We start from the raw sequence: 26,660 nt of genomic DNA, 5'->3' as shown, positions 1-26,660 counted from the left end.
GTGCATGTCTATAATCCCAGCACTTGGGAGGCTGAGACAGAAAGATTAGCTGCAGTTTGAGGCTAGCCTGGGCTAGACATAGTGAGTACTAAGATAGCCAGAGCTGCATAGCAACCCCTTTTCTTGAAAAATAAATGAATAAACAAGCAAATAATTATACAGGATTTAAAAAAGCATACCTGAGCAATCTTGACTTTCTTTTCCTAGTAACTGAGACCACCGTAGTATTTCTCTTGCTAGGTGATCACATAATCCTTGTGCATCATTTAAATTGTAGCTATACAGGTGGCAGTATAAGAGAGAAAGATAATAGCGCATCTGAAGAAAGCATGTCCTTCGTCCTCCTGAAACAGGAAAGAATTATTTACCTTAAAAACATGTTAGCAAAGCCGAGCATGGCAACGCACGCCTTTAATCCCAGCACTCGGGAGGCAGAGATAGGAGGATTGCTGTGAGTTTGAGGTCACCCTGAGACTACATGGTGAATTCCAGGTCAGCCTGGGCTAGAATGAGACACTACCAAAAAAAAAAAAAAAAAAAAAAAAACATTAGCAAGGAAATACTCTTTGGCTAGGGCTTGGAAGACAGAAATACAGAAATATACAGCTTGGGAAAATGCATCAAGCTATACAATTACAATACATAAATTTTTCTGGAACTGTTTTATTCTTAAGTAAGCAAAATATTTTACCCCTATAAGAGACATATCTGCTATGGGGATAAGCAACTGCTCTAATTGGATTTGAGGCCTGCTCCTTGAGAGGAAATTCATGTTTACTATTGAAAACCTCTGGCTGGGAAATTCACGAACCCTAGCAGAGAAGTGACTGCCGTTGTTTGGCTGCAGGGGTCTGTGATGCCCACCAAACTGCCTTCTAAGTACTTATGTTTATGCCTACATACCAGTGTTGCTCTCACTTTGGGTTAGAGAAGTTTCTCTTTTCAGATGGCAATAACTACTGGGGAGACACAAAACTTGTCAAAGTAGGGCTAGAAAGATGGCTCTGCAGTTAAAGGTTCTTGCTTGCAGAAGCCTGATCGCCTGGGTTCAGTTCCCTAGTATCCATGGAAAGCCAGATGCACAAAGTGGCACATGTGTCTGGAGGTCATTGGCAGGAGGCCCTGGTGTGCCCATCCTCCCTCCCTCTCTCCTGTCTATGTTTGCAATAAATAAATAAAATTATTTTTAAAAACTTGTCACAGTACTGAGAAAAAAAGAAGTGTCTCAGCACTGAATGAGGCACCTCTATCACAACCTCCATGGCTTAGGAACTGAAGTGGAAAAGGTGGCATAAGGAATATAACAGAGGCCGGGCGTGGTGGCGCACACCTTTAATCCAGGCACTCGGGAGGCAGAGGTAGGAGGATCACCATGCGTTCGAGGCCACCCTGAGACCACATAGTGAATTCCAGGTCAGCCTGAGCTAGAGTGAGACCTTACCTCAAAAAAATAAAAAAAATTTAAAAAAAGAATATAAGAGGGGCCGGGCATGATAGCGCATGCCTTTAACCCCAGCATTCAGGAGGCAGAGGAAAGAGGATCACTGTGAGTTCAATATAGCTCAGCCTGAGCTAGAGTGAGACCCTACCTCAACCCCCCATCAAAAAAAAGAATATAAAAAGGAGCAGGAGAGATGGCTTAGAGGTTAGCGGTTAGGGCACCTGTCTGCAAAGTCAAAGGACCTAGGTTCAATTCCCTAGCACCACATAAAGCCAGATTCACAAGGCGGCACATATGTCTAGAGTTCTTAGCAGTAGCTGGAGGATATGGCATGCCCATTCTCTATCTGCCTGCTTCTCTGTCAAATAAATAAATAAAAATTAAATATTTTAAAAAAAATAAAAGAAGCTGGGTGTGGTAGCACACACCTTTAATCCTAGCACTCTGGAGGCAGAGGTAGAAGGATCACCATGAGTTTGAGGCCACCCTGAGACTCCATAGTGAATTCCAGGTCAGCTTGGACCAGAGTGAGACCCTATCTCAAAAAACAAGAAACAAAAATAAATAATAAAAGAATATAAGAGCCTGGCTGGGTGTGGTGGCACACGTCTTTAATCCCAGCACTTGGGAGGCAGAGGTAGAAGGATCCCATGAGTTAGAAGTAACACTGAGATTACATAGTGAATTTAAGGTCAGCCTGGGCTACAGTGAGACCCTAACTCAAAACAAACAAAGGGCAGGGAGGAGTGCTTGGGAATGCTATTTCCCAGACACAAAGTGCTCCTAATCATAATCTCACAGAAGTTGTTCTCTGTATAAATTCTGAATAATGTTGGCCCCACCAGCAGGTTGTCATGGAAGATGGAGGAGGGAGAAAAAGGATATCAATATAGAAGAGCAAATAGTAGGAAAGAAGTGGGTGTTTAGTAGAGAGGGATAGGAGACAAAAAAAAAAAAAAAGATATGGGATTATACAATTTAAAAATAAAAGCCAGGCATGGTGGCGCACACCTTTAATCCCAGCACTCGGAAGGCAGAGGTAGGAGGATCGCCATGAGTTTGAGGCCACCCTGAGACAACATAGTGAATTCCAGGTCAGCCTGAGCTAGAGTGAGTGTCTACCTCAAAAAAAAAATGGGGCTGGAGAGATGGCTTAGCAGTTTAGGGTTTAGGTATTTGCCTGCAAAGCCAAAGGATCCTGCTTCGATTCTCCACGACCCATGTAAGCCAGATGCACAAGGGGTGCTTGCATCTGGAGTTTGTTTGCAGTGGCTGGAGGCTCTAATGCACCCATTCTCTCCTTCTTTCTCTCTCTCTCTCTCTCTCTCTCTGCCTCTTGTGCTCTCTCAAATAAATAAATAAGTAAAATATATTTTTTAAAATTCACTTTTTTTTAGTTATTTATGGGTTTTTCAAGGTAGGGTCTTGCTGTAGTCCAGGTTGACCTGTAAGGTGTGTGCCACCATGCCCAGCTCTACATTTTTTTTTTTTTTTTTTGGAGAAAGAAAGAGGCAGATAGTAGATAGACATATAGACAGAGAATATAGGTGCACCAGGGCCTCTAGCCACTGCAAACAAACTACAGATGCATGCACCACCTTGTGCATCTGGCTTACATGGGTACTGGGGAATCAAACCTGGGTCCTTAAGCTTTGTAGGCAAGTGCCTTAACCACTGAGCCAATTCTCAGCCCCTTCTACTTTTATTTTTATTTATTTGAGAGAGAGAAGGGGAAAAAAGGAGAGAGAGAATGGGCATCCCAGGGCCTCCAGCCACTGCAAACGAACTCCAGATGCATGGGCCATCTTGTGCATCTGGCTTGCCATACCATGCAAGATCTTCCTTCATTATTTGTTCCCATTGAGCTCTAAATATTACATTTAAAAATTACATATTCTACTCCTACTAAGCTACTTGCAGCTTACCAAACTGCCATTGTTTATGCCTGTTGTTCTTAAATATTATATCCTCTGCTAAACCTTCTCTACAATCTTAACTGGCCAATTTCAACTCAACGTTAAATTTCAGCTCCTCTGGGAGTGGTACACCTTTAATCCCAGCACTCAGGAGGCAGAGGTAGGAGGATTTCTGTGACTTTGGGGCCCTCCTGAGACTGCATAGTGAATGCTAGGCCAGCCTGAGCTAGCCTTTCCTCGAAAGAAAAAAAAAAAATTCCAGGCTGGAGAGATGGCTTAGTGGCTTAGCACTTGCCTGTGAAGCCTAAGGACCTCGGTTCAAGGCTCAATTCACCAGTACCCGTGTAAGACAGATGCACAAGGTGATGCATGTATCTGGAGTTCGTTTGCAGTGGCTGGAAGCCCTGGTGCGCCCATTCTTTCTCGCTCTTTCTCTGTCTGTTGTTCTCAAATAAATAAATAAAAATTAAAAAAAGAATCTTCATTTAAAAAAAAAAAATCCCATGTTGGGCTGAAGAGATGGCTTAATGGTGAAGGCGCTTGCCTGCAATTCCAAAGGACCCAGAATGGATTCCCCAGTACCCATGTAAGCCGGACACAAATGGGGCGCATGCTTCTGGAATTTATTTGCAGTAGCTAGAGGCCCTGGAGCACCCATTCATATTCATTTTCTCAGTCTCTCTCTCTCATAAATAAATAAATAAAAATTTAAAAAAATAATATTCTTAAGAATCCCATGTGAAAGCAGGCCTGCCAGTGCTCAGCTACGGAGAGCCCTGAAGAATATTGTCTCTGGCTTTGGGAGATCCGGTGGTCACTGCTGCTGAAGAAAACGGGCTCCACGCCTTTGTTTCTTCGTTTGTTGGTGCTCCTGAAGACAGTGTGTACTTGAGTGATCTTACTAAGCAAGTGGGACTTCCCAGGTGATCTGTACTTAATCTTTTTAAAGTCAGCAATGATCTGGTTTATGTGGCCTTCAGCAAGTTGGAGCTTTTCAGAAGATAAAATGATAGTTTTCATTAAGGCAGCTATAATTTTAATCTTTCTAAAACTTCCCAAGGTAAATTATTCTTAGAAACTGATTTTGATTGTTAAGTGCTACAAATAGTGCAATCTTCTTGATAATTTTTGTCCATACTTGCTATGTAAATGTATATGCCTGACATTTGATTCCTTCCTTCCTTATTAGGTATAGACTCTGTTCCTTTGTAAATCGATGGTGCAATAAATATCTTTTTAACTTGGAAAAAAAAAAAAGAATTCCATGTGAACCATACACAAACCAATTGTAGGAAACTTGAATTTCTCAAGGGAAAGGAACCTTAGCTCAATGACTCTCAAAGTCTATCAGGTGGGGATGAACTTTTTGGTGTATGGTTTCCCATTTAAATATCTGTAGTGACTCTAAATGGAAAAAAAAAAAAAAAGATTTAAGTTTTAAATCTCATTTCTGTCCATTAACAATCAACTACAAGTTTCATCATGAATGGGGGTGGGAAGGTTGACAAAAGTCAGGAAACTTAACTAGAGTTCTAAGACTAACTTTAAACAAAAATGTCTGCAACCAAACTGCCTACCCTATGTGTTCTATTGGACATTACGATGCTGTAAGCATCCTTGGCTTTGTTTTCAGCTCTGCAGCAAGTTAATCTATGTTCTCACCAGTATCATGGTACATGCCATTTTCACACCCCCTACCTTTCTCTTGGGTTGCTTGTAGAGCCTTCTTCCACAGCTGAACAGATGTTTCATATGAGCCCAGAAGGAAGCACTCCTCACCTAGGAAATGTTCAATCAACAGTTAGTTATACTACTTTATAAAAGTTTTCTTTTTTTTAAGATTCAGTAGATACATCGCAACCATAAATAATCTTGAAATACTTGAAGGAAATTTAAAATGTCAAAGCCCAGTTAATTATTTCATATAAGTGAGGAGACAGAAATTGTTTACTGGACACTGACCATTGATAGGTGTAAGTACGAAGGCTTCATACAAGCTGTCACCGGCAGTCTGTAAGTTGCTCTGTATACGACACAACAGGCTCTTGACAGCAGACATTTCATGTATCATATTTTCAGTTAACTGTCTGTCACCTTCCGGAATTCTTGGACTTAATTGTGCTTGATACCATAAAGTTTTTTGGAACAATATTCTCCAGAGGGCAATCAATCTGTGCACAAATGGGTAATGAACAAAAGCAAAGTTCAGTAGCAATTAAAATGAATTTTGCCCCCTTCATAGCCTGTACTCTCTTTTGCCTATATTTTTCAGATGCTACAGAAAATACTGACCAGGTTTAAAGACAGTAAAATAATAAAAGAATACATAACAAATATATATAATATGAATGATAAGATCTATACCCACAGAACAAAAAAATGCATAGAGGGCTAGTGAAGTGCCTTAGCAGTTAAGGCACTTTGCCTGTGAAGCCTAAGGACCCAGGTTCAATTCCCCAGTCGCCACATAAGCCAGACACACAAGGTGGCATGTGTGTCTGGAGTTCATTTGTAGTGGCTAGAGGCCCTGGTGCACTCATTTTCTCTATCTGCCTCTTCCTCTCTCTCAAATAAATAAGTTTGTTTTTAAAATGCATAGATATATCAGGTATAGCATGTTATTTTGAAATAGATACTTAATATAGCATTCTTTTTTGGCATGTGTGTGTGGAGTGTGTGTGGCACGCTGTCATGTATGTGCGCAGTATGTGTGTGCGTGTGGAGTATGTGTGGTACACTGTCATGTATGTGCGCAGTATGTGTGTGCGTGTGGAGTATGTGTGGTACACTGTCATGTATGTGTGCAGTATGTGTGTGTGTGTAGCATGTGTGGTACGCTGTCACGTGTGCACGCAGTATGCATGTGTGTGTGGAGTATGTGTGGTACGCTATCATGTATGTGCGCAGTGTGCGTGTGGAGTATGTGTGGTACACTGTCATGTATGTGTGCAGTATGTGTGTGCGTGTGGAGTATGTGTGGTACACTGTCGTGTATGTGTGCAGTATGTGTGTGCGTGTGGAGTATGTGTGGCACGCTGTCATGTGTGTGTGCACCCAGTGTGCATGCCTGCAGAGATCAGAGGAGGGCTTTGGATGTCTTTCTCTTTTTACTCATCTGCCTTGTTCTTTGACACAGAGTCTCTCAGTGAACCCAGAGCTGCCAGTCTTGCTGTATTTTTGGCCAGCAAGCCCCACAATTCTCTGCTCTCTGCCCACCTCCGCCTGTAGGGCTGGAGTTACAGAAATGCCTTGCCACACTAGCTATACACCTGAGTGCCGGGGAACAGAACTTGGGCAACCTCAGCTTTTGTGTTGGTGCAGCAAGCGCCCTTAGCCACTTGGCCAAGCCCCAGACCCCCCAAAAACATTTTTTAATGCTGAGAGCTAATAGGTAAAGAATTTCTTTCTGGGGTGAAAAAAATATTCTGTGACTTGGACTAATAGTTAATAACCTTATGAATACAACAAAAGCAACTGAACATTGTAGCATGAGAAACCTAAGGAAGTATTAGTAGTAACATTAGTAATTATACCTGTAGCCTCGCTTTTGATCAAGATTTGTCACCTGGGGATGAATCTTGAAAGATGAGTCCCAGCCCCAGTTTTCCTGGGAACCACTACCTTGAAGCATTTGAAAAATAGGTACTGTCAGTGAGTCTTGCTCCGCTGTTTTATTTCCATCAGCTGAGGCTGAAGTAACTTCAGGCCGAAGACTGTAGATGCCATCTAAATTGTCGGCCACCATTGTGAGTAAAGAGAAACAGGCCAAAAGCTTCTCTGAGAATAAGCCATGTTTTTGTTGCTGAGTCAACAACAGCTTCACTGTGTTTGAGGTCAGCTTTATCAGGTGTCCCACATCCTGTCTGTACCTCATATCCCAGTACTGGATCGATAAGCACTGATGAAAAAGCTGAAAAATACAGAGTACCCAAGCATTCTGGTTCAGGCTTTTGTTTGTAAGATCAAGATTAGGGACAGGACATTTTACGAACTGAAGAATATAGAAAAAATGAGTAATACAAATGACTGTGTAACTTAACATTAAGTTCTTTTCTGTCACACTTTTTGAAATTCCTATAGTCCATGCTGCAAGTAGGTTTTTCTGGATGGCATGCAGCTCTGTAGCGCTCTCATCGGTCCCCTGGCTGTCATCCTTCGCATGGACCGTGTCGAACATCGATGCAAATTCCAACCGCCCTTCCTTGACATTGCTGAACTGTGGATCAGCTTCTTGGTTGCAAAAAAGAAATGAGTTATTTGGAAACTGTTCAACTTCATTAGTTTCTTCTGCTTCAAAATCCTAGACAGAGAGAGAGAAAAGTATACTTAATATCATTCAAATCTTATGCATACAGTAAGTGTGGCATTCTCAGATTTCTTTTTTTTTTTTCTTCCAAGGTAGGGTCTTATTCTAGCCCGGGCTGACCTGGAACTCACTCTGTAGTACCAGGCTGGCCTCAAGCTCACAATGATCCTCTTATTTCTGTGTCCCAAGTGCTGAGATTAAAGGCATGGGCCACCACACCCAGCTTTTATTCCATTTTAACGAGAGAAAAGTAAAATGTGTTTCTAGGAATCAAGTCAATATGTACTAATAAGTACCTGAAAATCTGCTGTTCTGTCAGTTGATTTCATTGTTTCTTCTGCTTGCAAAAATCTGGGGACAGGGAAGAGCACAGAACTTTCTTTTCCTTCATGTTTTAACAGGCTAGACCTTAAGGAATCCAGTGATCTCAGGTTCAATCCTTTGCCTTTTGGCTATTGAGAAAAACAGGAGATTTCCAAGAGCAAAATTTATCTTTAATTCTCTAACAAGCAATTAATTCTAGTGTCAACTGTATATAATTAAGAGACATGACTGCCAGTTCAGGTTTTTTTTTTTTAATATTCTACTTTTAATTTATTTATTTGACAGAGAGAATGGGCACGCCAGGGCCTCCAGCCACTGCAAACGTACTCCAGATGTGTGCACCCCCTTGTGCGTCTGACTAATATGAGTCCTGGGGAATCGAACCTGGGTCCTTTGGCTTTGCAGGCAAACGCCTTAACCACTAAGCCATCCCTTCAGCCCAGTTTTAATTGTGAAAGAACAAGTAAGGCAGCTTTTCCTACAGATACCAAAACGCACTCTACCTTAGACAGCACCACACTCTGGTGTGCTTTCTCAAGCCTCTGTGTTGAATCGAGCAGCAGTGACCTCATGAGCTCTGTTGGAGTCTGATTATCACAAAACTGAAGGGTCGTGATCATGTATCCATCAGAGATGATAAGGTAGGGTAACCGTGAATGTGCTTTTAGAGAAAATCTCTGTCTCAGAGGATCATTATCAGAAGGTGACGAATCAACAGAAGTATTTGAATCTTGAAATGTAAACTGCTGTGGTCTAGGAAACAAATAGGAAATCCAAGAATCAGTAAGAGAATGATGTTAAAGGAATCAGTCCTAGCATGGCAAAATCAAGTCAAAGGTACAGAAGTCACACACTGAAGAGGGAGCAGGCAGCTGACAGAGACGGGGGAAGGATGAAGTGTGTGGCCCTGCAGAGAGACAAACACACAACTTCACGTGCACCCAAAACAGTTTCCTGAATTGTGGCATTTATTGTTTTCTTTTTAGCCTATCTGCAGCTATCTTAGAAAAGAACTAAGGCAGTTTACTCTTATTAATTAAGAGTTAAACATAGCCGGCTGTGGTAGCGCAAGCCTTTAATCCCAGCACTCAGGAGGCAGAGGTAGGAGGATCCTTGTGAGTTCAAGGCCATCCTGAAACTACATAGTGAATTCAAGGTCAGCCTAAAGTAGAATGAAGCCCTACCTTGGGGAGAAAAAATGAGTTAAGCAGTTGGGCTGGAGAGATAGCTCAGCAGTTAAGGAGCACACCTTCAGAACCTAACGACTCGAGTTCAGTTCCCCAGTACCCACATAAAGCCAGATGCACAAAGTGGCACATGCACCTGGAGTCCATTAGCAGTGGCTAGAGGCCCTGGCACTCCCATTCTGTCTGTCTCTCGTCTATCTCACTCTGCTTGCAAATAAACAAATAATATAATTAAAAAGAATTAAGCAGCTAATTTTGTTTCTTAAAATATTTAAATACAGGAATATAACTATGACCTACTGGTATAAGTCTTGGTATATTCTTCCCTCAATGATTATTAAAGAAGAAAAAGAAAAGAAACAAAAGGACATTAGGGGGCTGGAGAGATGGCTTAATGGTTATGGCTCTTGCCTACAAAGTCAAAGGATCCAGGTTTGATTCCCTAGGACTCACATAAGCCAGATGCACAAGGTGGTACAAGGTCTGGAGTTTGTTTGCAGCAGCTAAAGGCCCTGGCATGCCCTTTCGTCTCCCTCTCGCCCTGACTCTTTCTCTCTCCCCCAAATAAATAAGTGAAAAGTATTTTAAAAATATTTTTTTTGGGCTGGAGAGATGGCTTAGCGGTTAAGCGCTTGCCTGTGAAGCCTAAGGACCCTGGTTCGAGGCTCGGTTCCCCAGGTCCCACATTAGCCAGATGCATAAGGGGGCACATGCGTCTGGAGTTCGTTTGCAGAGGCTGGAAGCCCTGGCGCGCCCATTCTCTCTCTCTCCCTCTATCTGCCTTTCTCTCTGTGTCTGTCTATCTCAAATAAATAAATAAAAATTAAAAAAAAAAAAGCTTTAAAAAAAATATTTTTTTAAAAAAAGGACATTAGGAAGTGATAATGGTAAGTGAAATATTATCCCCTTAGAGTAGAATTTGAGGGGCCAGGAAGATGGCTCAGCGATTAAAGGTGCTTTCTTACAAATCCTGCAACTCAATTCCCAATCCAAGTAAGCTGCTTGTAAAAGGCAGTGCCAGCATCGGGTGTTCATTTGTGGGAGAAGCCCTGTCAAGCGCAGGTGCATGCACACACACGTACACATGTGCAATGAAATTACTAAAAAAAAAATTTTTTTTGGTTTTTTGAGGTAGGGACTCGCTCCAGCCCAGGCTGACCTGTAATTCACTAGGTAGTCTAAGGGTTGCCTCAAACTCATGGCAATCCTCCTACCTCTGCCTCCCAAGTCTGTCTCTCTTCTCTCTCTCTGCTTGCAAATAAATAAATAAAAATATGTTTAAAAACAAAAGAAAGAAAAGAAAAAAGCCATCAGTTTGAAAGGCCCTAAAGCACTAATTTTAAAGGAGAAAGTAAGAAAATCCTAGTAAATATGAATTGGACCAAAAGAAGGAGAAAAAGCCAGGTGTGATGGAATGTGCCTGTAATCCCAGCAGTTAGGAGGCAGAGTAAGAGGATTGATATGAGTTTAAGACCAGCCTAGGACTACAAAGTGAACTCCAGGTCAGCCTGTGCTAGAATGAGACCTTGCCTTGAAAAAAAAAAAAAAATCACACACACACACACACACACACATGCGCACAGAGAGAGAGAGAGAGAGCACACACTAAATTCTACAGTTCATTACTAACAATTTTTGTCCTTTCAAAAAATGTGTTAATTTTTAGTTATTAACTTATCTGAGTGCCACTTTTAAAACAATAAATGCCACATCGTAGTTTTATCTTTCATATCAAAGTATGTAAGCTTTTAGTACTAGTGAATATTTAAATAACTTATACTCACATAGTCACAATGTCAAATTTTCATCAGGATTAAGCCACAAAAAAAGAAGAAAACTATAAATAATAAGAAACAGGTAAGAAACAGATATTGAGAGGATAAGACTCAAAAGAAAAAGACAATTGGACATGAAATTATTATTTATAAAAAATACACAGTAGCATTAATCCCCAAAGAGAACAACTTCTATAAACAAAACAATGCAAATGGCTCACCGGTATGTTATTAGTGGATGTAGAGGAATAAATTTGGCTGGCCCAAATTCTATAGAGCAACCAAATGTAATTAATGTTAGCAGTTCACCTAAGCAGGTCATTAAAATCAGAGAGCCACGTTTTAACACACAGGCAAGGAAAAGACTGTCATGTGTCCAGCTGATGTCACCTACCCAATAGGACCTAGAAAGAACAAGAGACATGTTTAGAACATTCTATTTTTTTTTTTTTTACTATATTGTACTATTCCAAACAGGGTGAGGCATTTCATAAAATGAAGACATAAAAATGTATACTAGCAAAGTATGTTATATGTTTATATAAAATAGTGACAATAAACCCAAAATCAGCCTCAGAGTTGCTGCTGACTCATATGCAGAAGGTGCCAAATATATGAAGGTCGGTGAAATACCTGCATATGCTAGTCTCCTGAATGGACAATGACCTCCCCATCTACCATTTTTCCTCCCCTGTTTTTTGTTTCTTGGCTGTGTGTTTTAAATTTTTTTTGTTTATTTTCATTTACTTATTCGAGAACTATAGACAGAGAGAGAATGGGTGCGCCAGGGCCTCCAGCCACTGCAAATGAACTCCAGATGTGTGCACCCCCTTCTGCATCTGGCTAATGTGGGTCCTGGGGAACTGAGCCTCAAACTGGAGTCCTTAGACTTCACAGGTAAGCGCTTAACTGCTAAGCCATCTCTCTCCAGCCCTGTTTTTTTTTTTTTTTTTTTTTTTTTTTTTTAGAGAGAGAGAGAGTGAGAAATAGAGACATACACAAAAAAAAAAAAAAAAAAAAGAGAGTCAGGGCTGCAGAGATGGCTTACTGGTTAAGGCACTTGCCTGAGAAGCTTAGGGACCCATGTTCGATTCTCCAGGTCCCATGTAAGCCAGATGTGCATAGTGGTACACACGTCTGGAGTTTGTTTCTAGTGGCTAGAGGCCCTGGTATGCCCATTCATCCCCCCCCATCTGTCTCTCTGCCTCTTTCTCTCTCAAATAAAAATAAAATGAAGTAGCCGAGTATGGTGGTGCACACTTTTTAATCCCAGTACTTGGGAGGCAGAGGTAGAAGTATCGCTGTGAGTTCAAGGCCACCCTGAGACTACATAGTGAATTCCGGGTCAGCCTAGGATAGAGCAAAACGCTACCTCGAAAAACAGAAAAAAATTTCCTTAAAAAAAAAAAAGAAAATGAGAGACAGAAAGATCGAGTGTGGGCATGCCTGGACCTCCTGCCACTGTAAACGAACTCCAGACACATGCACCACTTGGTGCATCTGGCCTTACTTGGGTCCTGGGAATCAAAGCCAGGCCTGCGGGCTTTGCAAGCAAACACCTTTAGCCTCGGAGCTATCTCTCCAGTCCCTAGACTCTTTCATTTCAGCTGTTCCAATTAAGCCAGTACTGCTTTACCTACCTAGTCCTCCTAAAATGACATGAAAAGAAATAATGATAAACCAAACCTTCTTTTTAAAGTATTTAATGTGTTCTTTATATAAAGCACCTTTCAGAAATGGTAAGCTATAAATGCTGAAGTGGCAAAGTTTATCTAAATGATACTTATGGAATTATTACAACTCAAAACTCTTAAATTAACGGAAAAAAATAAAAGTACCTGGTAAGTGTGGCTGGAACCACAGGACTCTTATTACTACATCCTTTGAGGTTACCACAGAGAGTAACAAATTTCACTGTGTTTATAAATAATATCTGAGTTGCCTAAAAGGAAAAAGAACACAAAATCATTAAAGTTATTTTACTATAACAACTAAAACTATGGAGACCAGGAGAACTGTTACTTGTAAATAAAGTATTGTAAATAAAGTCTTTCCCAACTAGTCAGACAATATTGAAAGCCCTTCACTCATTTTTTACTTCAAGTTGTTCAGACTGGCTTCACACTTCAAATCCTTCTACCTTAGCCTCTCAACCAGCAGGAATAACAGGCACTCACGTTCTCCTTTCCTACATTTATTTATTTATGTATGTATCTACATATATATCTGCAAGCATAGAGAGACAAGAGAATGGGTGCACAATAGGCTCCAGCCACTGCAAACAAACTCCAGATGCATGTGCCACTCGGGAGGCAGAGGCAGGAGGATCATCAAGAAATCAAAGCCAGCTTGAGACTACACAGTGAATTTCAGGTCAGCCTGGGGTACAGCGAGACCCTACCTTGAAAAATAAATTTAAAAAAATTTTTAATTAACTAATTAAAAAAATTTTTAAAGTTAAAAAAAAATCTAGCTTACATGGGTCCTAGGGAATTGAACCTGGGTCTTTAGGCTTTGCAGGCAAACGCCTTAACTGCTGAGCCATCTTTCCAGCCTTGCTGTCCTCATTTATTTTATCCTTTTTTTTTTTTTTCCCTTGTTTGTTTGTTTTTTGACACAGAGCTCAGGGTTATCTCAAAGGCTGGCCTTGGGCTTCAATGCTTCTGCCTCAGCCTCCAGAGTACTGGATTACAGGTACATGCAACCACAGTCAGCTTCATCATTTTTTAAAATATTTGATTGATTTCGGGCTGGAGATATGGCTTAGCGGTTAAGCACTTGCCTGTGAAGCCTAAGGACCCCGGTTCGAGGCTCGGTTCCCCAGGTCCCACGTTAGCCAGATGCACAAGGGGGCGCACGCGTCTGGAGTTCGTTTGCAGAGGCTGGAAGCCTTGGCGCGCCCATTCTCTCTCTCTCCCTCTATCTGTCTTTCTCTCTGTGTCTGTCGCTCTCAAATAAATAAATAAAAAATATATTTGATTGATTTTTTTTTTGAGAGAGAGAATGGGCACACCAGGGCCTCTAGGCACTGCAAACGAACTCCAGACGCATGAGTCACCTCGCACATCTGGCTCATGTGGGTTGTGGGGAATCAAACCTGGGCGTTTAGGCTTTGCAGGCAAGCGCCATGACTGCTACGCCATCTCTCCAGCCCTCATCTTTTAACTAAAGAACTGTTTTTGAAAATTTAAATAACTATCCATAATGGACTAAAACTACCACTTTGAATAACATATAATAAGGGGTTGGAGAGACAGCTTAGCAGTTAAGAAGGCACTTGCAGGCTGGAGAGATGGCTTAGCGGTTAAGGTGCATGCCTGTGAAGCCTAAGGACCCAGGTTCAGTTCTCCAGGTCCCATGTAAGCCAGATGCACGTAGTGGCGCATGCGTCTGGAGTTTGTTTGCAGAGGCTGGAGGCTGTGGTGTGCCCATTTTCTCTTTCTCTCTCTCTGTCTCTAATAAATAAATAAGTAAATAGGCACTTGCCTGTAAAGCCTGATAGTCTGACAGTGTGGGTTCAATTCTCCTGCACCCATGTAAAGCCAGATGTGCACAGTGGCACATGTATCAAAAGTTTATTTGTCGTGGCAGGAAGCCCTTGGCACACCCATTCTCCCTCTCACACGCATGCATACAAATAGATAAATTTTTTTTTAAGAAGAATTTAGCCACACATGGTGGTACACGCCTTTAATCCCAGCACTTGGGAGGCAGAGGTAGGAGGATCACCTTGAGTTTGAGGCCACCCTGAGACTACATAGTGAATTCCAGGTCAGCCTGGGCTAGAGCGAGACCCTACCTCAAAAAAAAAAAAAAAGGAATATAAAGCAGTAGCAAGGGGGGGGGGGGAAACTTCCAGATTTTTCTCAAAACTGGAGTCAATTTCCTCTTTCCGAGATAAATGTTTCCTGACCTTTGGGTCCTTCTGATTAAGAGTCACGGCCAGAGTAAGGCCATCTCTGGAGAAGGCAGCAAGCAGAGCTCCTCTTGACTTCACTGACTCACACGTGGGCGTCAGACTGCATAGGTGACATTGTTGTTGTGCCCAGTGAACGTGGAAGGGCGGTGACCTGAGAAAGTAATGAAATAATTAAAAACAGAAACTACAGCAACTTAGCTGAGCACTTGGGAGGCCAAGGTAGGAGGGCTGCCGTGAGTTCGAGGCCACCCTGAGATGACATGGTGAATTCCAGGTCAGCCTGGATTACAGCAAGACCCTACTTTCTAGATTAAAAACTTATAAATAGAAGGTGATTCTATCAAACCTTAGAAACTGAAACTAACATTTAAAATCTTTTTAAAAAGTCTTTAAAACAATAGAAAGTAAGAAAGAAAGAAATATTTACCTCACCTTACAGCTGTAAATACATTCTCGTGCCACTGAATTGCTAGAAATATTAACTTCAGGCATTCCCCGGAATAAAAAGCAAATGAACATAGGCAGCAATCTCCAAATAACTGTAGATAAATTTAACATACTTTAGTATAAAGTTGATCTGAAAATAATCAAGGTGCAAAACATATATGAACTTTTTTTTATTATACAGAAAATAAATAATATCAGGCTCCTGCTTATATTCTTTTTTTTTTTTTGGTTTTTCAAGGTAGGGCCTCACTCTAGCCCAGGCTGATCTGGAAATCACTATATAGTCTCAGGGTGGCCTTGAACTCATGGCGATCCTCCTACCTCTGCCTCCCAAGTGCTGGGATTAAAGGCGCGCACCACCATGCCTGGCTCAGCTTTATATTTTTATTCTTAATTTTCAGCTAAAGATTAAGGATTTTTTTCTTAAACTAGAGGCTAGTCCAAAATGGAAAATCAAGTTGCAAAATTTTGGGGGACTCTCTCTGGGCCTGGGTAGACAACCCAGGGCATGCTAAGCACTCTGTTCCAGCCCACTTCTTGTTTTTTTGCATCACATTTAAAAACACTTTACTCTTTGGGCTGGAGAGACAGCTTAGCGGTTAAGGCACTTGCTTGCGAAGCCTAAGAACCCAGGTTTGATTCCTCAGGACCCACGTAAGCCAGATGCACAAGGGGCACATGCCTCTGGAATTCGTTTGCAGTGGCTGGAGGCCCTGGCGTTCCCATTCTCTCTCTGTCTCTGTATCTCTCTCTCTGATTGCAAGTAAATAAAATAAAAAAATAGAAGCTGGGCATGGTGGCACACGCCTTTAATCCCAGCACTCTGGAGGCAAAGGTAGAGGACTGCTGTGAGTTCGAGGCCACCCTGAGAATACAGAGTGAATTCCAGGTCAGCCTAAAGTGAAACCCTACCTCGAAAAAAAAAAAAACAAACAGGAAGTATCTTTCCCATAAAATAATTTCATAACTACTTGGCTAAAGACATATAATTCCGGGCTGGAGAGATGGCTTAGCAGTTAAGCGCTCGCCTGTGAAGCCTATGGACCCCGGGTCGAGGCTCGGTTCCCCAGGTCCCACGTTAGCCAGATGCACAAGGGGGCGCACGCGTCTGGAGTTCGTTTGCAGAGGCTGGAAGCCCTGGCGCGCCCATTCTCTCTCTCTCCCTCTATCTGTTTTTCTCTCTGTGTCTGTCGCTCTCAAATAAATAAATAAAAAAAATGAACAAAAAAAAAGACATATAATTCCCCCTTGACTCAACAGCTTTTGCTTTTTTTTTTTTTGGTTTTTCAAGGTAGGGTTTCACTCTGGCTCAGGCTGACCTGGAATTCACTATGTAGTCTCAGGGCGGCCTCGAACTCATGGCGATCCTCCCAAGTGCTGGGATAAAAGGCATGCGCTGCCATGTCCGGCCTAAACAACTTTTAAAGGAGTCTTTAGAGCCTAAGATCTCTACTCATGCAACATCCTATCTCGTTTGAATTTTACCTCGTTTGTTACAAAAACAGCATCTACTACAGCCTCTTTATCTTCAGTGGAAGGCAAAAGAACTGCTTCTTCAGGTAGGATCTGGGACCACTGACCCACCAATGAGAGGCTTTTAGAGGATAAGGTGCTCTTCAGTTCCAAGTACTCCCACAGAAATATGCATCCGGAAGGTGTGATAAGCAAAACTCTTTGCCCATTTCCAGATACATACAAATATGGTTTCAAAGAGCTTGCTAGAAAACAAACAAACAGGAATTAAACCTTTGAAGTCTGAATTTTTACAAGAAAGCCTATAGTTCATTCATTTGGGGAGGTGGGGACAGAGCATCAAACTATAGCCTTGGCTGGCTTGGAACTCAGTTTGCAGCCCAGGCTGGTCTCGAATGTCCTGTGATTCTCTTGCCTATGCCTAGCAAGTGCTAGGGTCACAGACATAGGCCACTATAATCAGCAACTTTCAGTTATCCTTACGACATGAAATTCAAATTACATTACCATACAGGATGTCAAAACTAAGGCATGAATAATCAAAGTACAAATAATGACAGTTATCAACCTTTTTGATTTTTAGGGTTTATTTTTGTTGTTGTTGTTGTTATTTTTTTCAAGGTAGGGTCTCACTCTAGCCCAGGTTTACCTGGAATTCACTATGTATTCTCAGGGTGGCCTCAAACTCACAATGATCCTCCTACCTCGGCCTCCCAAGTGCTGGGATTAAAGGCATGCACCTCCATACCCAGCTGATTTTTAGTTTTGACAGCAATAGGAACTGAACCTTGTACCTTGTTTTTACTATTTTCTTATCTATTCTATACTATACTATACTATACTATACTATACTATACTATACTATACTATACTATACTGGATATATATATACATATATCCATTTATTTATTTGCAGGAGAGAGAGAAAGGGAGGAAGGAAGAGAACGGACTCTCCAAGGCCTCTCTACCACTGCAAATGAACTGCAGGTGCATGTGCCACTCTGTGCATCTGGCTTTACTTGGGTACTGGAAAATCAAACCCAGGCTATCAGGCTTTGCAAGCAAGTGTCTTTAATTGTTGAGCCATCTCTCCAGCACCCCAGGCTACTTTTTATTTTGAGGCAGCACTTCACTTAGTTGGCCAGGCTGGCCTTAAATTCGCTCAGCAGCCCAGGCAGGCCTTGAACGTTTGCTGTTCCTGTCTCAGCCTGATTGAGTACTTACCACGTGTTATTAGGAACCTAGTGTTGTTACAGCAACATGTACACGCCATACTGTTCACATTGAAGTTGAATTCTGGTATCACAGATACATACTGCCCCAAATTTTAGAATATACATAATATACAGAAAAAATATACAGATATATATAGGCACACATACAGATAGATTTTTCAAAATGGCACAAGTATAGCTCATTCTTTTTCTATCTTTCCAAGTTAAACCAATCTAAACAACAACAAAAATTTCCTACCTGCTATAGCTTTAATCATTTCTTTAGGCTTTTCAGTTACTTGTATAGTTTTCAGACAATCTTGATCTTTGTTCCAAAGGAAAAGCTCTCCTGTAGTGAGGACCCCAGACAGCCAGGCATCTGTACAAAATGAAATGCAATCCTTAGGCTAATGTCATCCTTTATCATCTCTTAATGTCATCCTAAGATATACATGTATATTTTAAATATATTTTATTTATTTGAGAGAAAGAAAGAGAGAGAGAGAGAAAGAGAGAGGGAGAGAATCGGCCTCCAGCCACTGCAAATGAACTCCAGATGTATGCGCCCCCTTTTGCATCTGGTCTACATGAGTCCTGGAAAATCGAACCAGGATCCTTTGGCTTTGCAGGCAAACGCCTTAACCTCTAAAGCCATCTCTCCAGCCCCTAAACTATATATATATTTTTTAATTTTTTGTTAATTTTTATTTATTTGAGAGCTACAGACAAAGAGGCAGAGAGAGAGATAGAGGAGAATGGGTGCGCGAGGGCCTCCAGCCACTGCAAACGAACTCCAGACTCGTGCACCCCCTTGTGCATCTGGCTAACATGGGTCCTGGGGAATCGAGCCTCAAAATGGGGTCCTCAGGCTTCACAGGCAAGCGCTTAACTGCTAAGCCACCTCTCCAGCCCCTAAACTATATATATATATTTAAATCTTTTTGTTTATCATTTTTATTTCTTTGAGAGCGACAGAGAGAGAAAGAGGCAGATAGAGAGAGAGAGAGAGAGACAGAGAGAGAATGGGTGCGCCAGGGCCTCCAGCCACTGCAAACGAACTCCAGACACATGCACCCACTTGTGCATCTGGCTAACGTGGGTCCTGGGGAATGGAGCCTTGAACCGGGGTCCTTAGGCTTCATAGGCAAGTGCTTAACTGCTAAGCCATCTCTCCAGCCCCTAAACTATATTTTTAAGAACTATGGTAAGCTACCCTTTGGAAAATATCATTATTACGTAACCATTACTGGACGTTGTCAGAACAAAAACATCTTTCAACAAAGACTGCAGACTCGGAATCTTCTTTGTTCTTCCTGATCGTAAATTAATTTCGTTGATGAATTTATCATCCAAAAGAAAAACAGCTTCATTTTCCTAAAAGGGGGAAAAAAAATGTAGAGGACTTAGGTGATCTCAGGTTTATTCATCTTTTATCTACATAATTTATGCCAGAAAAGAAAATAAAATAACACTTAAGAAAAATTATAATTTATACCACAAGTCTAAAATAATAATAGTCTAAAATAATAATAATAGGTGGCTCACACTTATAATCCCACCACCCTAGGGGCTGACGTGGGAGGACTGCAGTGAGTTCAAGGCCCACCTAGGCGACATAGTGAGTTCTACATCAGTCTTGGCTACAGTGAATCCCAAACTAAGCTCACTCACTACTTACCCTCCTCTCCTTATTTCTCCTCCCAGCAGCTAGGACTGAACAAGCTTGTGCTTGTAAATAAATATTTTTTTAAAAGAATAAACAAAGTTTTTAAAAACTCTAACACTGAACTTTTTATAGCCTATTTCTTTAACATTCAAGATGTACCACCATAACTTCTTTGGCCAGATCTTGGATTTGTTTAATTTTCTCTCTGAGGGCTGGAGAGATGACTTAGTAGTTAAGGTGCTTGCCTGCAAAGCCTAAGGACCCATGTTCAACTCTTCAGGTCCCACATAAGCCAGACGCACAATTAAATTTAATTTTTATTTATTATTTGAGAGAGAAAGAGGGCTGGAGAGATGGCTTAGTGGTTAAGCGCTTGCCTGTGAAGCCTAAGGACCCTGGTTCGAGGCTCGGTTCCCCAGGTCCCACGTTAGCCAGATGCACAAGGGGGCGCACGCGTCTGGAGTTCGTTTGCAGAGGCTGGAAGCCCTGGCGCGCCCATTCTCTCTCTCTCCCTCTATCTGTCTTTCTCTCTGTGTCTGTCGCTCTCAAATAAATAAATTAAAAAAATATTAAAAAAAAAAAAAGACAGAGAAAGAGAGGCAGAGAGAGAGTACTTGCTTACAAAGCCTGGCCATCCAGGTTCAATTCCCCAGTATCTACCTAAAGCTAGACACACAAAGCGGTGTATGCATATGGAGTTCATGTGCAGTGGCAGGAGGCTCTGATATAACCATCCACTCATACGCTCCCTCTTGCTTTCTCTCTCTTCAAATAAATAAAAATATATTTTTAGAGTATCTCCTGGGCTGCAGAGTATAGCTCAGTGGCAGAGTTCTTGGTTTAGTATGTATTAAGACCTGAGTTCTATACCCAGTGCTATGAAAAAAAATAAACAAATGATAAAATACCTCCTGTTAAGATGTTCCCAATGATTGCATTTGAAGTTCTTTCAAGTTTAGCATTACAGCAGTTTCCTCAAATTTTTTAAAAATATTTATTTCATTTTATTTATTTATTTGAGGGAGCAAGAGAGGGAAAGAGGCACAGAGAGAGAGAGAATGTGCATGCCAGGGCCTCCAGCCACTGCAAACAAACTTGGGACACATGCGCCACCTTGTGCATCTGGCTTACGTGGGTACTAGGGAATCGAACAGAGGTCCTTTGGCTTTGCAGGCAAATGCCTTCATCACTAAGCCATCTCTCCAGCCCCTCTTATTTAAAAATAAATAAATAAATGTTTTTTTAAAATTTATTTGAGAGGCAGATAGATCAGAAAGAGAAAGAGAATGTGCATGCCAGGGTCTCTAGCCATGGCAAACTCCAGACACACACACCACCTTGTTATCTGGCTTATGTGGGGACTGGGGAATCGAACCTGAGTCCTTAGGATTCACAGACAAGCGCCTTAACTGCTAAGCCATCTCTCCAACCCGTCAATTCTTTAAAAATATTTATTTGGGTGCTGGAAGGATGACTTAGCAGTTAGGCATTTGCCCCCAAAGCCAAAGGACACAGGTTTAATTCTCCAGGACCCATGTTAGCCAGATGCACAAGGGGGTGCACACATCTGGAGTTTGTTTGCAGTGGATGGAGGCCCTGGTACACCCAGTCTCTCTCTCCCTCTTTCTCTGTCAAATAAATAAATAAATAAAAATAAAATATTAAAAATATATATTTGAGCTGGGCAGGGTGGCACATGCCTTTAATCACAGCTCTTGGGAGGAAGAGGTAGCAGGATTTTCATGAGTTCAAGATCACTCTGAGACTACATAGTGAATTCCAGGTCAGCCTGGGCTACAGTGAGACCCTATCTCAAAAAAAAAAAAAAAAAAAAAAAAAAAAAAAAGAGGGGGAGCTGGAGAGATGGCTCAGCAGTTAAGGCACTTGCCTGCAAAACCCAACAATCCTGGTTTGATTCTCCAGGACCCACGTAAGCGCATGTGTCTGGAGTTCATTTGCAGTGGCTGAAGGCCTTGGCATGCCCATTCTCTCCCTCTCTGCCTCTTTCTCTCTCTCAAATAAATAAATAAAAATATTTTTTTAAAAAAAGACATAGACAAAGCATACAAAATTCTGATCCTTCTGAAGATGATGTCTTAGTTCTCTACAGTTATAGAACAACCCTATATCTTACAGGCAAAACACATATACCATACATAAAACCAGTATTATATGAATAAAGAAAAACTCACCTGACCCAACCAAGAAACTCTTGGCCAGGGTTTTTTCTGCTTGATACTTGTGGACGTCAAAATTTCTAATCTTATCTCCATGCTTGTCAAGGTACCAATGATCACTTGTCACGATGCTGTAAGCAATAACAATCATGGTAAATAGCCCATAAGATTTACTGAGCACATTATTACTTTTCTCGTCACTGACAAGACACATCATGGAAGCTAGCTAAGGGGAGGACTTGGGCTCAGTGTCTGTGGGTTCAGTCCATGGTTGCGTGGTCCCTATATATGTGGGTGAAAGGAGGCAGGGACTAGAGAGGTGGCTCCATGTGTTAATAGTCCCTCCCACACAGGTGTGAGTTCAATTTCCCAGCACTCATCACAGAAACAGCTGGGCATGGCCATGAACATGTGTAACATCAGTCCTGAGAGTAACCGAGACTGGAAAATTGCCAGTACTTGCAAAAACAGCAAACTCCGATATCAGTGCAAGTTCATTGCAAGGAAACACGTGGATGAGCAATGGGGTGGAACACCCAACATTTTCTTCTGGCCTCCACCAAGGAACAGGGTGTGCACATCCACACATACACATGCATACCCACCACCACACACACGCATAAGCAAAAAAAAATTTTTGAAGTTATTTTTGGGGCTGGAGAGATGGCTTAGTGGTTAAGCGCTTGCCTGGGAAGCCTAAGGACCCCAGTTCAAGGCTCGATTCCCCAAGACCCACATTAACCAGATGCACCACACCTGGGTCATCTCTCTCTCCATACACACACACACACACACACACACACGTTATATCTTGGGTGTGGTGGCACACAACTTTAATCCCAGCACTTGGGAGGCAGAGGTAGGAGGATGGCCGTGAGTTTGAGGCCACCTGAGACTCCAGTGAATTCCAGGTCAGCCTGGGCTAGAGTAACACCCTACCTTGGGTGGGGGGAATATATATATACTTGCAAGAGGAGGAGGAAGGGAGGGAGATGGAGAGTATGGGTGCACCATACTCTTGCCACTGCATGTGAACTCCAGACACATGTGCCACTTTGTGTATCTAGCTTTATGTGTGTACTAGGGAATCGAAGCTGGGTTGGTAGGCTTTGCAAGCAAGCACTTTAACTACAGAGCCATCTCCCCAGTTCATGATTAAGTTTTTATATGATTCATTTCTCAGTGAAGTAAACTATATTTTTACAAAGGTAACCATATCTCCCATCTCACATGCTCTGTAATTGATACTTTCCCCCTAAATACTGTCCCCTCTGTCTTCTAACTTGACACTGGGATAGACTTCTGTTTCTGTTTTGACTAAGTACTATGGAGGACCGGAGGGATGGCTTAGCGCTTAAGGTACTATCCTGCAAAGCCAAAGAACCCAGGTTCAATTCCCCAGATCCCACGTAACCCCAATGCACATGGTGGCGAATGCTTCTGATGCTTATTTACAGTGGTTGAAGGCCTAAGCGTGCCCATTCTTTCGCTCTCTCTTTCTCAAACAAATGAAATAAAAAAATATATTAAAATAAGAAAGAAAAGTGATACATTCCTTTAATCCCAGCATTTGTGAGCCACAGTTAGGAGGATCGCCATGAGTTCAATGCCACCCTGAGACTAGATGGTGAATTCCAGGTCAACCTGGACTAAGTGAGACCCTACCTTGGAAAAAAGAAAGAAAGAAAGAAAGACGGGGGTGGGGGGACTGGAGAGATGGCTTAGCAGTTAAGGTGTTTGCCTGCAAAGCCAAAGAACCCAGTTCGATTCCCCAGGAACCACTTGAGCCAGATGCACAAGGGGCACATGCATCTGGAGTTCCTTTGCAGTGGCTAGAGGCCCTGGCGTGCCCATTGTCTCTCTTCTCTTTATCTCTTTCTGTTTGAAAAAAAAACAAGTACAATGGAAGTGATGTTATGGATTTTCCATGGCTAAATCCCAAAAGGTGATACCAATTTAACCTTGCTCCCAGGAACAATCATTCACACAGCCCTATCACCAGGTTAGCAATGAAACTGCCTTCAGCCCAACAAGCTGTAAGCAAGTCCAAACTAGCTCATCTAAAAAGAGGATTCTGGCTGGAGAGATGGCTGAGCAGTTAAGCACTTGCCTGTGAAGCCTGAGGACCCCGGTTCAAGGCTCAATTCCCCAGGACCCACCTTAGACAGATGCACAAGGGGCACATGCATCTGGAGTTCGTTTGCAGTGGCTGGAGACCCTGGCGTGCGCGCATTTCTCTCCCTCTCCCTCTCTCTCTCTCTCTCTCTCTCTCTGTCTGCCTCTTTCTCAGTCTGTCACTTTCAAATAAATAAATAAACATAAAGCAAAAATTAAAACAAAAAAATAAAAATAAAAAGAGGATTCTCCTGTGAGTTCGAGGCGAGCTTGGGACTACATAGTGAATTACAGGTCAGCCTGAGCTAAAGTGAGACCCTACCTTGAAAAACTGGAAGAAAAAAAAAAAAACCCTATGGGCTGGAGATGGCTCAGTGGTTAAGGTGCTTGTCTGCAAATCCGAAAGACCCATATAAGCCACATGCACAAGGTGGTGCATGCACCTGGAGTTTATTTGCAGTGGCACGCCCATTCTCTCTCTCTCCCTCTCTCTGTCTTTAATAAACAAATAAAAGTAAATCTTTAAAAATAAAACAAGAGGGAGGGGGGGAGTGTTTACTGAAGAGATGGTTTAGCGGTTAAGTGGCTGTGAAGCCTAAGGACCCCGGCTCGAGGTTCAATTCCCCAGGACCCACGTAAGCCAGATGCACAAAGTGGCACATGCGTTTGGTGTCCGTTTGCAGTGGCTAGAGGCCCTGGGGAGCCCATTCTCTCTCTCTCCCTCTGCCTCTTTCTCTCTCTGTCACCCTCAAATAAATAAATAAAAATAAAAATTTAATTTAATTTTTTTTTAAAAAAGAAAAAGAGCCGCGTGTGCTGGCGCACGCCTTTAATCCCAGCACTCCAGAAGCAGAGGTAGGAGGATCGCCGTGAGTTCAAGGCCACCCTGAGACTACAGTGTGAGTTAAAGGTCAGCCTTGGATAGAGTGAGACCCTACCTCAAAAAAAAAAAGAAAAAACAGAAATAAATAAATAAGACAGAGACAGAAAAAGAGCCAGGTGTGGTGTCCACAGGCCTTTAATTTCAGCACAAGAAGAGTTCAAGGCCAGCCTGGAGAGACACTATCTCGGGGCGGGGGGGGAGGGGAAGGGGGGGACAAAACGGAAAAAGGAGAAACACAGTACATCACTTCCCCGATGGAATCTGCAGCTTTGGACGAGCGATCTTCCGTCCTTCCAAGCTCTCAAACGCTCACGTCCAGGCGCGCCGCGCGGGGAGGTCACTTCGGACGCGTCCCGCGGGGCCTCCGCGACGCCCCCGGCGCCCCACCCGCCCCCGCGCCGCAGCCGCAGCCGCACCTTGACTTCCAACCCGGGGCGGCGCGATCCCGTCCAGCCCTCGCGGGCGAGCGCGCGGCGGCGGGGGGAAGCCGGGGCCCGACGCTTCCACTTCCACGCGCCCAGCGGGCAGCGGCGCCCCGGCGGCGGCGGGCGGGCGGGCGGGCGAGGAGAAGGCCCGGCGCAGCGCCCCGACCCAGGCCGCGGAAGGAAGCCCGACCCGGCCGGGGATGGATGGGCCGGGAGCGACCGGGCGGCGGTGCGTGGCACGGCCCGGGGCGCGGACAGCGCTCCCCCGGGGCGGTTACCTCCGGGAGGCCGGGCCCCGGCGGCCTAGCGCGCGCCCTGACGCCCGGGCGTCCTGGAGACGGCGCGGGCGCGCGGACACCGTCCTCTCCCTTCCTCTCTCCTCCGCCTTTTCTCCTCTATTTTCTTCCTCCTCCTCCTCCTCCTCCTCTCCCGCCGGGTCTCCAGGGCCGCGGCGCTCTTCCAGGGAGTCCTTGGCGGGACGCTTGGCTCCGCCCTCCCGCCGCGGCGCCGCCCTCATCCCGCCCCGGCTGCCCGGGCTGGCTCGCTCCCTGGTCCAGCTTCAGCGGACCTTCCCCTAAGGCCTCCTTCATCCCTGGCTGCTTCAGAAGCTAGTCCTGTTGCTGTTTTGTTTTGTTTTTTGAGAGACAGAGAGAGAGAGAGAATGGGCGCGCCAGGGCCTCCACCCACTGCAAACGAACTCCAGACGCTTGTGCCCCTTGTGCATCTGGCTAACGTGGGTCCTGGAGAATCAACCCAGGATCCTTTGGCTTTGCAGGCAAAGCTTTAACTACTAAACCATCTCTCCAGTCCCCTTCCCGCCCTCTTTTTTTTTTTTTTTTTTTTTTACCTCGAGGTAGGGTCTTGCTCTAGTCCTGGCTGACTTGGGATGCACTATGTCGTCTCAGGGTGGCCTTGAACTCACAGTAATCTTTTGAGTGCTGACACGTGTAGAGCTCGGTGTGGAGCATTTCAAGATATCTGGGGCTGGGGGGATGTGGCTAGAGAGAGACCTGCCTAGCAAGCCCCAAGCCTTGGCTTTGATCCCCTACACCGCATAAAACAGTGTGGTACATGCTTCTCGTTCGGGCGTAGGGGTGCAGAGGTGTGGAGGTCGGTGGATCAGAAGTTCAATGTCGTCCTCTCCTACATGGGGAGTTCAAAGGCCAGCCTGGACTACATGAGATCCTGACTCAAACAACAACAAAACAGAAACTGTAGCTGGGGCTGGAGAGATGGCTCAGCAATTAAGGCGCCTGCCTTGTTGAAGTCAAGGGACTCAGGTTCGATTCCCAAGACCCACGTAAGCCAGATGCACAAGGTGGCCCATGCATCTGGAGTTTCTTTGCAAGGGCTGGAGGCCTTGTTGTGCCATTTTCCCTCTCTCTCCCTCCC

At 43.4% G+C, this 26,660-nt stretch overlaps 1 protein-coding gene across 1 annotated transcript in view; it reads right to left on the bottom strand.

The window, feature by feature from the left end:
• Cplane1 (ciliogenesis and planar polarity effector 1) overlaps nt 1-25,191 on the bottom strand; it is a 40,526-nt gene extending 15,335 nt beyond the window's left edge. Inside the window, exons 1-15 of the mRNA XM_045132156.1 lie at nt 25,086-25,191; nt 21,861-21,976; nt 19,244-19,376; nt 18,262-18,381; nt 16,801-17,033; nt 15,301-15,407; nt 14,863-15,019; nt 12,788-12,891; nt 11,171-11,353; nt 8,491-8,740; nt 7,960-8,115; nt 6,891-7,657; nt 5,320-5,528; nt 5,056-5,136; nt 180-344 (exon numbers count right to left, since the gene is read on the bottom strand). Coding sequence (XP_044988091.1) covers nt 180-344; nt 5,056-5,136; nt 5,320-5,528; nt 6,891-7,657; nt 7,960-8,115; nt 8,491-8,740; nt 11,171-11,353; nt 12,788-12,891; nt 14,863-15,019; nt 15,301-15,407; nt 16,801-17,033; nt 18,262-18,381; nt 19,244-19,376; nt 21,861-21,941 — 2,746 coding nt within the window. The 5' untranslated portion in view covers nt 21,942-21,976; nt 25,086-25,191. The remainder of the gene's footprint in view (nt 1-179; nt 345-5,055; nt 5,137-5,319; nt 5,529-6,890; nt 7,658-7,959; nt 8,116-8,490; nt 8,741-11,170; nt 11,354-12,787; nt 12,892-14,862; nt 15,020-15,300; nt 15,408-16,800; nt 17,034-18,261; nt 18,382-19,243; nt 19,377-21,860; nt 21,977-25,085) is intronic.
• Nucleotides 25,192-26,660: the final 1,469 nt, after the last annotated feature.

This window comes from Jaculus jaculus, chromosome 13, assembly GCF_020740685.1.
Source record: "Jaculus jaculus isolate mJacJac1 chromosome 13, mJacJac1.mat.Y.cur, whole genome shotgun sequence".
NCBI lineage: Eukaryota > Metazoa > Chordata > Mammalia > Rodentia > Dipodidae > Jaculus > Jaculus jaculus.
This window is presented reverse-complemented; position numbering and strand designations above follow the sequence as displayed.